Source organism: Dendrobates tinctorius, unplaced genomic scaffold (genome assembly GCF_039654945.1).
Source record: "Dendrobates tinctorius isolate UK_male_01 unplaced genomic scaffold, ASM3965494v1 ptg000203l, whole genome shotgun sequence".
In the NCBI taxonomy this organism is placed as follows: Eukaryota; Metazoa; Chordata; class Amphibia; order Anura; family Dendrobatidae; genus Dendrobates; species Dendrobates tinctorius.
The window spans coordinates 12818442-12832983 of record NW_027361870.1 but is presented as its reverse complement, the minus strand read 5'-3'; the positions used below and the strand labels follow the sequence as shown (position 1 = coordinate 12832983).

Here is a 14542-nt window from a genome sequence, read left to right as displayed (position 1 = left end):
ACATAGTACTGTTTTGGGATAGCTGTTAATCACAGTACTAGTGCTGGACAACATGAGTAGTATGATTTACTGCGCTTTATATGTTTTATAAAAAAAGTCAGTAAATTATATAGCTTTGATCTGCTCAAAAATAAGCTATAACATTGATATCAAAATCTAAAAGAATACATTAATTATAATATTTAACAGAATCACTTTCGGTATATTGATTTGGCCCTCCACAACAGCACAGTCTCTCATGTGACCCCTCGGGAAAATTAAATTATTCACTCCTGTCTAAGAGCATAAAACATATATTACAATTTATAAAAAGTTTTCTAAACTTCTATCAAACACTTTATGTGGAAAAAATATCTCCTACACAACAAATAATTCACGGCAAACAGCGGCTACTGTTTACGTCTCTCCTTTGTTACTTATTCTGACTTAAACACAATAAATATCAGGGATATATTCATTTCTGATGTTGTCTGTAAGTAAAGACATCTAACTCCATACTCCCGACATTCACCTTCCTCTTTAATAACATGACCTTAATTCAGAGGTATTGGTATCTCCACACTTGCTCGTGATGAGGTCTGATGAGACTTATGTAAGGTTCGCCACACAGGATTCCATGCATAGAACGTTATACAGAAATATTTGTTTAACAATTATATTCTACAGCAGGAAATTAACAGTTCTCTCTGTCTTCACTATTAAGAAGGACAGAGACAAAACAAACAAGAGGAGACCGCATATGAAAGCAAAACGTTACAAATATCGCTGTTTGGCAGACATTTATCAAGATCGTGCTAAACAAGGCAAAGAACAGCGAGAGCCAAGATAATCGCTCTCAACTGTCTGAATGTAAATAGACAACAGATGACGCTCAGAGTGCATCCCAATTCTCCCCAAGGTCATGTCATTAGGAAGCCATGACTACATGTCACACTAAAGGTACTGTCACACTTAGCGATGTACCAGCGATCCCGACCAGCGATATGACGCGGTCAGGATCGCTGATACATCGCTAAGTGGTCGCTAGTGAGCTGCCACACAGGCAGATCTCACCAGCGACATCGCAGGGGTCGGGGATCAGACGAGGCGATCCTGACGTCCGCCTGCCCGCGTCCACGCGTCGCTCGTCGTCACAGCAGGAAGCCCAGCAGGAAGCTGACGACGAGAAACAGCTCAGGACGTTCTCGCGCGATCAGCGATAACCAGCGGGGGAGCGGTCGGAGGTATCAGACATAGCGATATCGCTAGCAATATCGCTATTACGTCACAAAAACCAGTGATATTATAGCGATATTGCTAGTGATATCGCTTAGTGTGACAGGCCCTTAAGATTAATAGACATACAAGAGTTAACTACACAATGTCACTTGATTTTGCCACAGGTACACAAGATGATTTCCTGTCTTGGCAAAAATTCAATAGTACAACATCCAAAAGTCTCAGAACCAGGAGTCTCCCATATGCATCCAAAAAAATTTAAGTAGCAGGTTTAGACTCTACAGGGATGGATACCAGAAAGAAACTATGAGGACAGGTTTCCAAGCAGCGTAAATACCGTTGTGGTTTTTTGCGTGCGGAAAATCTGACAAGTTTTAACAGTTCAAGAAAAATGGATGTGATTTCATGAACACTCATTTCCAATGTGTGTTTAAAAACTCTGTTGAAATGTGATTTTTTTTTTGTGCACTTTTCCGGGGAACCTGAAAAAAAGCTCATGTATAAAACCCAGTTGCTATTTTTAAGTACAGAATCCCAGCGCTTCTGAGCTAAAGAAGGGTTAAACAAAAACCTGTAAAATAACAATAGTTTTCTGCAGAGGTCTGCACTGAAATTTGCACAGTTAAAAAAAAAATTGTGATTGCCTTTACTATTCTGATTTAAAAGCTTCTCAATTAAATATTTTTCATTGATGTGTTGCAGAATCATATGTAATAGTCTCACTTCAACATGCTTTAGTTATAAGGTGGTCAGACTTTACAGAGAAAGGCAGAGGACCAGGCTAGTGTTACCATGGATGGCGAGTACAGAGGGGGTTTTTGGTTTTCCCTATCTACAATGGTAAAGCAATATGTTAGATGTGCAGAAAAATCTGCATGATTTGGTGCGGATTTGTCACTGTTCTGTGGGGTTTCTGGCAGAATACTTGCAGAAATTATCAGCAGCATTTGAGATTCATATTTTTAAGGTATGCTCACAGGATGTTAGCCTCCGATGTTAACAGACCACACATACTTCTCCATCTACATATGTTCTGCATTTCAGTCCCAAAAACAGCAATGGCATCCCAAGCACTTACACATAGTTTTCATGCCTAAATTTGAAGGAAGCCAGACAGTTTGTGTTAAATACACAGTAATTCTGTTTTCATCGATCCTCTGGGCCTTCAATCACTGTTAAACTGAACTCTAAGGTTTTATTTTGATATAAACAGCTCAGTTTCGACTTGTCTGGTCAAGAGCAGCTATTACAGCTTCTTGTATCACTTACAAAGAAAACCAATACAAGACCCTCCATTTCTGGTATCATACTCCAGAGTTCCTACATAAGCTGGACCCATCTATTTCTCCCTTGTGTTGGAGATGTGTCCAGACGAGAGGTCCTGCCTTCCATCTATTTTGGGATTGTTCCCTAATAATTCTCTTCTGGACTAATGCTCAAACTCTAAGTAAACAGATTTTTGGCATGACTACCATTAGAACCTCAAATTTTCTTACATAATGTCTTTCAACGGAATATATCCAGGAGAACTATTAGACTTGTTTTACATGTATTGACAGCTGCAAGATGTTTGCCTCACATTGGCAGCAAACAGCTCGTCGTCCTTACTCGACCTATACAGTAAAATCAAGGACGCTAGAAATTATGAATATCGCATTGGTTTGAATGAAAATAGGGTTGAGAGATTTAATCTCATCTGGTCCCCTCGGGACACTTTTTGGTTATCCCGGAATATTTGAGAGCCGCTTCCTTGTGATTTAATCCTTTTTCCCTCCTAATACCTACTGTATTACTTATACCTTCCCCTTTGTTTAGTGTAAATCATGTACGTCTTTCCCTCTTATCAAAATTGTTAAAAATTAAGAATTTCTGAATAATGCCATAATTATAACAATCTAATGTGTACCTATTGTGTATTCAGTTTAATTTGTTTTTATTTAATTACTTTGTATTATATGTGAAAATTCTTTAATAAAATTTTGTTAAAAAAAAAAAAAAAGCTCAGTTTTCCGCACATAATTCTTCTTATATTTATAATGAAATACAACAAACCAGCCATGTACTGTACTTATATTAGCAAAGAGATTACAACCAAATAATAAAAATAATAAAACCTATATCACCGCTTCACTGATAGTAGTGAGAGACTGGTCCTCAATGTCAAGATAGATGAAGGTCCCACACCTATCAGACTTAGTAACATAGTAAGGCCGAAAAAAAGACATTAGTTCATCCAGTTCAGCCTATAAAATTCTGTCAGAATAAATCTCCAGATCTACATCCTTCTAAAGAACCTAACAATAACTGTAAGATACAATATTGTTACGCTCCAGGAAGACATCAAGGCTTCTCTTGAACCCTTTGACTGAGTTCGCCATCACCACCTCCTCTGGCAGGGAATTCCAGATTCTCACTGCCCTAACTGTAAAGAATCCTCTTCTATGTTGGTGGAAAAACCTTTTCTCCTCCCGACGCAGAGAATGCCCCCTTGTGACCGTCACCTTCCTTGGTATAAACAGATCCTCGGAGAGATATTTGTATTGTCCCCTTATATACTTATACATGGTTATTAGATCGCCCCTCAGTCGTCTTTTTTCTAGACTAAATAATCCTAATTTTGCTTATCTCTCTGGGTATTGTAGTTCCCCCATCCCCTTTATTAATTTTGTTGCCCTCCTTTGTACCCGCTCTAGTTCCATTATATCCTTCCTGAGCACCGGTGCCCAAAACTGTACACAGTACTCCATGTGCAGTCTAACCAGAGATTTGTACAGAGGCAGTATAATGCTCTCATCATTTGTATCCAGACCTCTTTTAATGCACCCCATGATCCTGTTTGCCTTGGCAGCCGCTGCCTGGCACTTGCTGCTCCAGGTAAGTTTATCATTAACTAGGATCCCCAAGTCCTTCTCCAAGTCAGATTTACCCAGTGGTCTCACGTTCAGTGTGTGATGGTGATATTGATTCCTTCTTCCCATGTGTATAACCTTATATTTACCATTGTTAAACTGCATCTGCCACCTTTCGGCCCAAGTTCCCAACTTATCCAGATCCATCTGTAGCAGAATACTATCTTCTCTTTTATTGACTGCTTTACATAGTTTTGTATCATCTGCAAATATCAATATTTTACTGTGCAAACCTTCTACCAGATCGCTAATAAATATGTTGAAGAGAATAGGTCCCAACACCGACCCCTGCGGTACCCCACTGGTCACAGCGACCCAGTTAGAGAATATACCATTTATAACCACCCTCTGCTTTCTATCACTAAGCCAGTTACTTAGCCATTTACACACATTTTCCCCCAGACCCAGCATTCTCATTTTGTGTACCAACCTCTTGTGTGGCACGGTATCAAACGCTTTGGAAAAATCAAGATATACCACATCCAATGACTCACCTTGGTCCGGTCTATAGCTTACCTCTTCATAAAAACTGATTAGATTGGTTTGACAGGAGCGATTCCTCATAAACCCATGCTGATATGGCGTTTATGAGGAATCTATGGCCGATCCACACTAAGGGCTAATACTTACTTGCGAGAGACTCGCACGATTCTCGTGCGAGTCTCTCGCATCAAAACCTGGCACTGCCGCCGGCACTCGGATCGAAGCGTGCGGCTACATGTATTTCTATGCAGCCGCACACTCCGGTCCGAGTGCCGGCAGCAGTGCCAGGTTTTCATGCGAGAGACTCGCACGACAATCGTGCGAGTCTCTCGCATGCGAGTATGAGCCCCAAGACATTCTAATATCAAAGTTCTGCACTGTTTTTGTTTCTGGTTAGCAGGGGAGAACTCCTCTAAATCACCTTCATTGTATATTCTTTTCCCCGTTTCCTTCCAACAGACCAGCAGATGGAGGAACGTGTGATCTGACATGTCCATCGGCAACATCTCATGAAACCCAATCTGCATGTGCTAGTTTCCTGGACTGAAAAGCTGCTGTCTTCACTTGCACAGGTCCTGGACTTGATATGCATTATCAAAAGTATGCAAAACCACCCAAAATAGTTATCTAGTGATCTGTAATTGATTTTTCAATGTGCATAGGCTGCCATGTTTCTCAGCAGCGCAGATCCTGTTTACACAGGATGATGTGCTGCCGAGAATGATTGTTTTTAAGCATGCTTATAAAACATTTCACCGTACAAACGAGCCTTTTGCTCATTCGTTGGGTAATCGGCAGCCTCTTTACACTGCAAGATCATCGGTACCCAGCGCTCCTTGGACTGCTCGCTTACAATAACCTGACAGCGTAAATGCACCTTAAGATACTGCTCGGACCAGATAAACCGGCACATAGCAATCAAGATACGGTAATGTTCATGCTGCACATCTTATTTGATCTTCACTACAACCACAGGGCATATTATGATTTTCTGTATAACACCACCTAATAATATATCAATAAAATGGATTGTAGGTATGATCTCTCTACTTACTTGTAGCCATGATATCTTGAGGGCATGTTGGTATTCCATGGTCTACAGACCATTTGAAAGCACCATCTCCAACTAAAAAGCTAAAAGAAAAAGAAATGTCAGCTAAATTTGCAGTTACAAAACATTTTTAAGACAAGAAGATATCTGCTAGGAAAAAGAAACTCTGAAATCTGGATTTGTTTTTCCATGGTTCCAGTATAAAGACACTCCTAGACAAGTCACCCGTGAGAGATCATGTAATGAAACATTATATACATAATTTATTTAGTTCAGAAAAAAAGGGTATTTGTAATGTTAATCTTATGAAAATAATACTGCACTGTTAACGGGTATTAGCAATAATAACAACCGCACTCTAATTGCATTTATAAATTATAATGTATTAGTGTTTTGTAAAAATTAAGTACGGAAAATGTCACAAAAGATACACAAAATTGAAAATTATTAATCACTATTTACAGAGAGGCTGGGGATATAATAATACAGAGAAAACCACATTCTAATCATATATTTATACACATGAAGGCAGATATAGAAAATAAGTATATACTGTAGAAAAAATTAATCATCCACAAGAGCAAAAGAAACAGATAGCCAGAAAGGCTAGAATTAAATAGGAAATGCTTGTTTATATATTTTAATGTTCTAAGGCTCTACGTTATCATCAAAGTACGGCAAGAGGTATTCAAAATAAATAGAAAAAAAAAGTATGATAAGAGTAATATGTAATAACTGAGAGGCTAAAAAAGATCAATATATTAAAAAAATTAAAAAGTCTATAAAAAATAAAGAATGGAAAAGAAGAAAAGCATGAAAGTGAAAATAAAAATGAAAATTAAGGTCGTGTCAAACCAAAAAGAAAGAAAAAGTAAAGAAAAAAATCAAAAGGAGAGTAGGGAAAAAAAAAAAAAAAAAGAAGAGAGAAATGAACTGAAAAGCACAAAGACTAAAAAGAACAAAATACATCACATGTAATTATACAGAGCTACCGGCAAATGGGGGATTTTACTTGAATAGAAATGCCGTAAGACGAGCAAAGTAAATAATGGGCCAAAGACGCCAATAGTCAGGAGTGGCTGAAGGACAAACTAAGGTCTATATCCAGCTGCCCGATAGTGATTGGGCAGGGTACGCTGGCCCACAGTTCTCAATGTGGTCCACACTACAAGTAGAAGTGGCAAAGGTCCAAACTAAAAAAAAAAAACAATCCTGTTTTTGGTTTGTGATATGGGATGACAGATGCTGTGCAACTTTAGGGTCGTGGCTTATTATAATATATATATATTAGTAATAACTACCTCATCATATATAATTTCATTAATGTTCACTGCTAAAACTCAATTACAAAGCAAACTGCTCTAAAATTACAAAATTCTGTTTGCCCATTTTGCAAGGGGATGGTATATTGCTAAACCTCACTGTTCATAAGCATGAAGGGGACACATGGCTGGTGTAGAGCTGCATCCTCTTCACGGAATATTTCATGCACAGTGGTCCTTGGCCATAGAACTGAAGCAAGGCAAGTGAAGGGGGAAAGCTGAAGCCACCTACGCACCTGGGTGGCCAGTGGACGCTGCAGAAAATATCCAGTGAAGACGACGGAGAACTACACTAACCATGTGTCTCCCCTATTCTCAGGAATCGTACCGTCAGACCACCAGCAATTATAAAGCCATGGCATGTCCTAGCAATATGTCATCACTATACAAGATGGGGAAAAAACATGATGTGCCCAATTCATAGCCAAGTTTGCATGTGTAAGTCGGCATGCCTTCAAAATAGGAATTACCCATTTTTAAGCTTCCATTTTCATCACATTTGCCGTCAATGAGTGAGAATACTCTGGCTGCAAACCCTGTACATCCCTAGTCTTGCGCTCAGTTGATATAATGGTATCCAGCCTAGGCAAAGCTCAGTAAGGATGTGATTCAAGTTTAGTGTGTACACTGGGAAGGCGCCAGATGTACAAGCTAACCGTGCTCATAGCGATGCCTTAGCCAGACGGAGGAGAAAAGAGTCCCTCCTTTTGGTCTCGTCTCATCTCGGTAAACCGCAAGTAGACCACACCATTTCACAGAACATTATCCAGAAAAAAAAAGGCTACATTAAAAGTATACATTCTTAGCAAAGTGGGACCATACAGAGGCATCCATATAACTAGTAGTCACACTAATGGAGGCCATTAACATGATGTGAACCCATAGTCTGCTGCTATTAAACAGTCTGAACTCTGGATACAATTGCATCAACTTCTCACCAGAGCTGCACATTTACAGGATCTAGGCTGGTGTAGATTTCAGTTTCTGAAGAATGGACAGCATCAAATGTATTAAGATGTGTTATTCCCTCTTTAAAAAAAAAAAATGGTACCTCTGTCTCTAGAAGGCATTTGTTTAAAACCGGTGAAACGCTAGTCAAGAGAAATTTGCATGGCCTCAAAAGAAAAAGTATACAGTCACTCCATACGACTGCAAACTGAAAAATCGTAAGAGTGTGCCATGCGCAGAAATACGCGATGTCCCTACATTCTCAATGCGGACGCACCAGTCACACCAGGTTTCTCTCAATTTAAGTGTCGAGAAAAGCACAAGAAGCTAGTCAGGACGTGGCCACAAGTACGCAAAGTATAGTCTCGTGACTGCCCACCTGTGTGCATGGCACACTTTCATGATTCGACAGTCATATTGTGTGACTGCAAAGCTTTACCTTCAGCTCTTGAAAAAGTTGTAGAACATTTCCATAATTTTACAGTGACTATTTTTTTATTCTAGATAACCTAAAATTCTGAACCATAAGGAAAGATGCAATTCTGGTCTAAATATAAAATGACATGACATACAAAACTGACAGATGTGAAGAGGGCGAAGAACCTCCATTCAGGTGGCTGAAGCCTTAATTCAGTGCAAATACCTTAACAAGATCCAATTAAAACAAAGTCGAGAAAGTTTGGTCAAACGTTTGTATCGGCAGGGTTTTCCCCCATATTGTTCTAACATAACTGAAAACTGTTCTTATCATTATAGGCCTCCATACACATTGGATAAAAATTTGTCGAACCTGCTTATTTTAGCGGACTCTGTAGACCATCTGATGTGAATGGGGGAACTCTGACTCTCCCAACAGGTTATGTTTGCGGAGAGAAGCATTGGGCAGTCCAAATCTAGAAACCCGATCTTTTGGCTCTAAGTGGTGATGAGGTGCCAGTAGAAGTATCTGGCAGCAGCTTTCGCCACTCTCCCCATTGAAAACACTAAATATTGAGACAAAGCTGTACGTTCATGCATATGGCAAAGTCAAGAGATACAGCAGCTGTCAGCCGAACCACATATACAGGGCGATTCACTCGTTAGTTTACCAGGAAAAATTACTGTAACTTGTAAACTTCTAAAAAGAGTTTGAGAGAAACTGATGTTTTAAAGCAGATGTTGAAAATGTCCACTGTTCGCATCCAAGCACACCTACATTCACCAGTCCATATTGCTGAATTAATTCTGCATGAAGTCTCGGGTCATAGTCTGAATTTCTCACAGTATGTTCCTGTAAGGTTTGTGGCTTGTTCCTGTACACCTGACCTTTCAAATGGCCCCAAAAGAAAAAAAGTCGGGCAGCGTTAAATCAGAATCTTGGTGGCCAGATTACTTTACCATCAAAGAAGGCTCAAATACATGGTTTGGACGGCAGATTTCCAACTCTCCAAACTTTAGAAACTCACTTTTGGCACCTCTTTAACCCCTTAACGACCAAGCCATTTTGTAGGTTAAGGACCAGGCCTAAATTTTGAAATCGGACCACTGTCACTTTATCTGCTTATAACTCTGGAACGCTTCAACGGATCCTGCAGATTCTGACATTGTTTTTTCATGACATATTGTACTTCATCTTAGTGGTAAAATTTGTTCGATATGACTTGCATTTATTTATGAAAAAAATGGAAATATGGCGAAAATGTTTAAGATTTTGCAATTTTCAAACTTAATTTTTATGCCCTTAAATCAGAGAGATATGTCACAAAAAAATAGTTACAAAATAACATTTCCCACATGTCTACTTTACATCAGCACAATTTTGGAAATAAAAAAAAAATTTGTTAGGAAGTTTTAAGGGTTAAAATTAACCAGCGATTTCTCATTTTTACAACAAAATTTACAAAACCATTTTTTTAGGGACCACCTCACATTGGAAGTCACTTTGAGGGGTCAATATGACAGAAAATACCCAAAAGTGACACCATTCTAAAACCTGCACTCCTCAAGGTGTTCAAAACCACATTCAATAAGTTTATTAACCCTTTAGGTACTTCACAAGAATTGAAGCAATGTGGAAGGAAAAAATGAACATTTTACTTTTTTCCCCCAAAATTTTTCTTCAGACACAATTTTTTTCATTTTATCAAGGGTATCAGGAGAAAATAAACCATAATATTTGTTGTGCAATTTCTCCTGAGTACACCGATACCCCATGTGTGGAGGAAGACCAATCTTTAGGTGCACGGCAGTGGTCAGAAGGGAAGGAACATCATTTGAGATTTTGAATGTCAAATTGGCTGGAAACGAGATCGGACGCCATGTCGCGTTTGGAGAGCCCCCGATGTACCTAAACAGTGGAAACCCCCCATAAGTGACCCCATTTTGGAAACTAGACCCCCCAAGGAACTTATCTAAATGTGTGGTGAGCACTTTGAACCCCCAAGTGATTCACAGAAGGTTATAACGCAGAGCCGTAAAATTAAAAAAATAATTTTTTCCGCAAAAATGATCTTTTCATCCCCAATTTTTATTATCCCAAGGGTAAAAGGACCCCAAAAGTTGTTGTGCAATTTGTCCTGAGTACTCTGATACCCCATATGTGGGGTGGATCCACTGTTTGGGTGCATGGCAGAGCTCGGAAGGGAAGGAGCGCCAATTTGGAATGCAGACTTTGATGGAATGGTCTGTGGGCGTCATGTTCCGTTTGCAGAGCCCTTGATGTGCCTAAACAGTGGAAACCCCCACAAGTGACCCCATTTTGGAAACTAGACCCCCAAGGAACTTCTCTAGATTTGTGGTGAGCACTTTGAACCCCCCAGTGCTTCACAGAAGTTTATAACATAGAGCCGTGAAAATAAAAAAAATCATTTTTTTCAACAAAAATGATTTTTAATGAGCTATAATTTTTCCATATTCCGGCCGACAGAGTCATGTGCAGGCTTGATTTTTGCGGGACGAGTTGACGTTTTTATTGGTACCATTTTCGGGTACATAACATTTTTTGATCGCTTTCTATTCCGATTTTTGTGGAGGCAGAATGAACAAAAACTAGCAATTCAGGAATTTTTTTTTCTCCGTTTCGCGTGTGGTAAAATTAGTATGGCAGCTCTATTCTTCGGGTCACTACGATTACAGCGATACCTCATTTATATCTTTTTTTATGTTTTGGCTTTTTTTGTTTTTTTTTTTTTTTTTTTTACACAATATAAACTTTTATAGAAAAAATAATTATTTTTGCATCGCTTTATTCTGCGCGCTATAACTTTTTTTTTTTTTCGCTGATGGTGCTGTATGGTGGCTTGTTTTTTGGGGGACAAGATGACGTTTTTAGCAGTACCATGTTTATTTATATCCGTCTTTTTGATCGCGTGTTATTACACTTTTTCCAAGCGGTATGATGATACCGCTTGGATAAAGTATAATTTGCAATTTTTGCAGGGTTTTTTATGGCGTTCACTGAAGGGGTTAACTAGTGTGACATTTTTATAGATTGGATTTTTTCAGAGATGGCGATTCCAAACATGTGTATTTTTTTTTTTATTTTTTACATAAAAATGTGTATTTTTAGGGGAATTTTTAAAATTATTTTTATTATTTTTTAATTTTTTTTACATATATTTTAAAAAAATGTTTTTGTTTTTTTTTTACTTTGTCACATCATGGGACTTCCACTTTCGGTATATTACATTGCAATACTCCAGCATTGTAATGTAACATGCCTATGCTGAGAGCTGCTGAGATGGTCTCACCAGCTCTCCGTAGCTGTATGACCCGGAGGTGTCATGACAACCTCCGGGTCATCAAAGCACAGGTCGGGCCCCGCGATTACATTGCGGGGATGCCGACCTGAGGCAGAGGGAGCCCCCTACCCTCTGCCTCTCCAATGAACGCTGCGATCGCGCTCGATCGCAGCAGTGAGGGGGTTAACAGCGGGGGCGCCGCTCCCAGCTGTCAGTGCAGGATGCTCAGCCACTGCAGCGCTGAGCTCCTGGCACTGATCATTGGGCAGGAGATGCTGACATTTTAGCCTCTCCTGACCGATCGCTGCTGTGTTTGGTCAGTCAGATTGACTGACCAATCACAGCACTTGGGGTGCAGGGGCCGACTGCAAGTGTCCCTGCACCCCTTGCCGTGCCTGTCAGCTGTCATAGACAGCTGTCGGCACTGAACTGTCACTTCGTGTTTACACGCAGTGGCAGTTCAAAGCCATGACGTGCAGAGTCCGTCATGTTGCTGGAAGTTACCTCCTGCCATGACTGACTCTGCACGTCAGAGTTATTAAGTCATTAAGGGGTTAAGGACTCAGCTTTCCTATAAGTTTTAACAATGAAAACACGCTCCTCCAATCTGTATCTGTACATTGTTAACAAATTAAGAAGGAATTTGGCAGGAGTGATACGCAAGCACCACACAAACTACCGATGCGCAGAAAGCCGTGCAGCAAGCATTTCTCATAGCGGAGACGACCGGCGGGGTGACAAGTGGGCAAGACCACTCAGCGCTAGGACGTTTCTCATCGCTGAGATCCATGGCTCTCTCACTGCTCATGAACTAAAGAATTTGAAATAAAGTTCAAAACCAACATAATTGTCATAAGTGGCCAGGAACCAATTGAACACCAATGATAGTTCCCCCACCAATAGTAAGGACTAACCAGTAATAGTGGAGTACTCCCAACAACATGCAATTATGGAGAAAAATGGAGTAGCCATCAACCACAAGGGTGTAGAAAAGATAAAAACAAGTCTTTATTGTCTCACATTAAAAAAGTATCAAACATTTGTAGGTACCGTATATATATGAGGTGAGATAGGAAAAAAAAAAAAAAAAAAAAAGAATGTACAGTCCAAATTTCAGTATGGTCGTCAGTCTCTTTGAGAGGTTACAGCAATATTTCCAGGTAAAGTAGCGAGTGAATCACCCTGTACTGTACATGCAATCTGGTCTTGTGAGTCTGTATGCTTGTGCTCAGGTAACAAAGACAGATCTCCAAATGCTCTAAAATCTCACAATGGTTCTATAGACCCCAATGTTGGTTCTTATATAAACTTATCTCTAAAAAACGCATTTAGATATCCTACATTGAAATCATAACTCATTTTAAAAGTTTTATACGCATTTTTAACCTCTATGCTAATAAAATAAATAGACCTAAAACAATCATGAAATATCTGTACTTTAGTTTATTTCAACCTTATCACATGTCTTGTGCTTTAATCCTCTAAAAACCCATAATGAATTATTGAGCTAAAAGATTTATGATTCTGGGCTACATTGCACAGCCAAGCATTTACTGAAGTTTACCCTGTGAGAGTCGAACATCCCACAGTTCAAAATGTTACTGAGCATAGCAAAAAGCTGAGGTCGTCTGGTAAAAAAGATGTATTATCTGTTAAATCTGCAGCGATCCAGGACATAGGGGCTCAGTGACTGCTGACAGCACTGGTCCGTCATTGTACTGGCACAGTGATCCAAGGCTGGCACTCTGCTCCTCCTGGCGTGACCGTGTAGTGATGAAATATAAAGCCAATGTTTTTGGAAAGACACTGGTCTCTTCAGACACAAAACGTGCTGACAAACGGTTTCTGAATTTTATTTACTAATGATCTATCCTTATTTCTGAACTATTCCTATGGTAGACAGAGGAACGGTTGAGGGCACTTTCGAGACAGAAGTTGTTTGCATAGGCGGCACTGTTTGGAAATGGAATATTTCCAGCTGCTAAGAAAACCCATGTGTACTCTTCCTACAGTATCGTAAGTTGTATACCAGATTCCAGAAAAGAGTTTTCATTTTAGTTTCTGGCGGAAGATAGTGCTGCACCCAACCATCTGGAAGCAGAATTGTTTTCCTGTGGGCCAACCAAGAGATGGGTGGCTCATAGCTCATGGGCACACACAAGATGTAACCATCACTGGTTACCACAGACATCAGGAGCCCATTTCGTACTCTAGAAAAGGAGTAGAGTTGGCCATCAATGCATGTAGCTCTCCACTAGCGGATGTGAGGACTTGACTGTTACCGCACAAGCCATGATCTACAATGCAGAGGGCCATAAGGATGTAGTCACCTGCTCTCAGAAGGTCAGACTGAAGGTGGACTGAAAAGGGCCCTGTGCAAAAATCAGTATAAGGGCCCTTTACAGTCCGATAGCTCTCATTATAATTCAAAATTTCACTTGCTTTGGAGGTGGAAATGGGCTCCTTTAACTCTTGGGTTCCTGTGCACCAATGTTATGTCCACATCTGACCCTGCATTTCTTTAAAGAGAAACCTGCATTTATGGTACATACGTTTGCTATGCCAATAAAAGTCTCAAAAGTAAATATAAGTTTTCTTGGTTATGTGGCACTCAAACCACAAAAGGTTGTGCACCGCCTGCTCTAGGCTTTGTTTTAAACATGGCAAAGTCAGTGCTAAAGTTGAATTTTCTCGTTTTTATACAGAAATCTTCTTGTAGTACAAAGCCATTTCAGCAAGTGTGTCCAGAGAGTAATCTTCTGTACAGGGTCCCAGACAGCTCAGGACAACCAATGCCCAGGACCTCAGACAGCAGCCACTAAAATTGTGCTGCCGGTGTTAAGAACCCACTGATCTCCAAAACCATGTATGGTAACTTCTGAGACTTGGGTT

At 39.8% G+C, this 14542-nt stretch overlaps 1 protein-coding gene across 3 annotated transcripts in view; it reads right to left on the bottom strand.

The window, feature by feature from the left end:
• The window catches only part of TASP1 (taspase 1), a 260025-nt gene that overhangs the window by 158983 nt on the left and 86500 nt on the right, over positions 1 to 14542 (bottom strand). For all 3 annotated transcript variants that reach the window (XM_073553817.1, XM_073553816.1, XM_073553818.1), the window contains one exon: positions 5665 to 5744. In XM_073553817.1, the coding sequence (XP_073409918.1) occupies positions 5665 to 5744 (80 nt within the window). The remainder of the gene's footprint in view (positions 1 to 5664; positions 5745 to 14542) is intronic.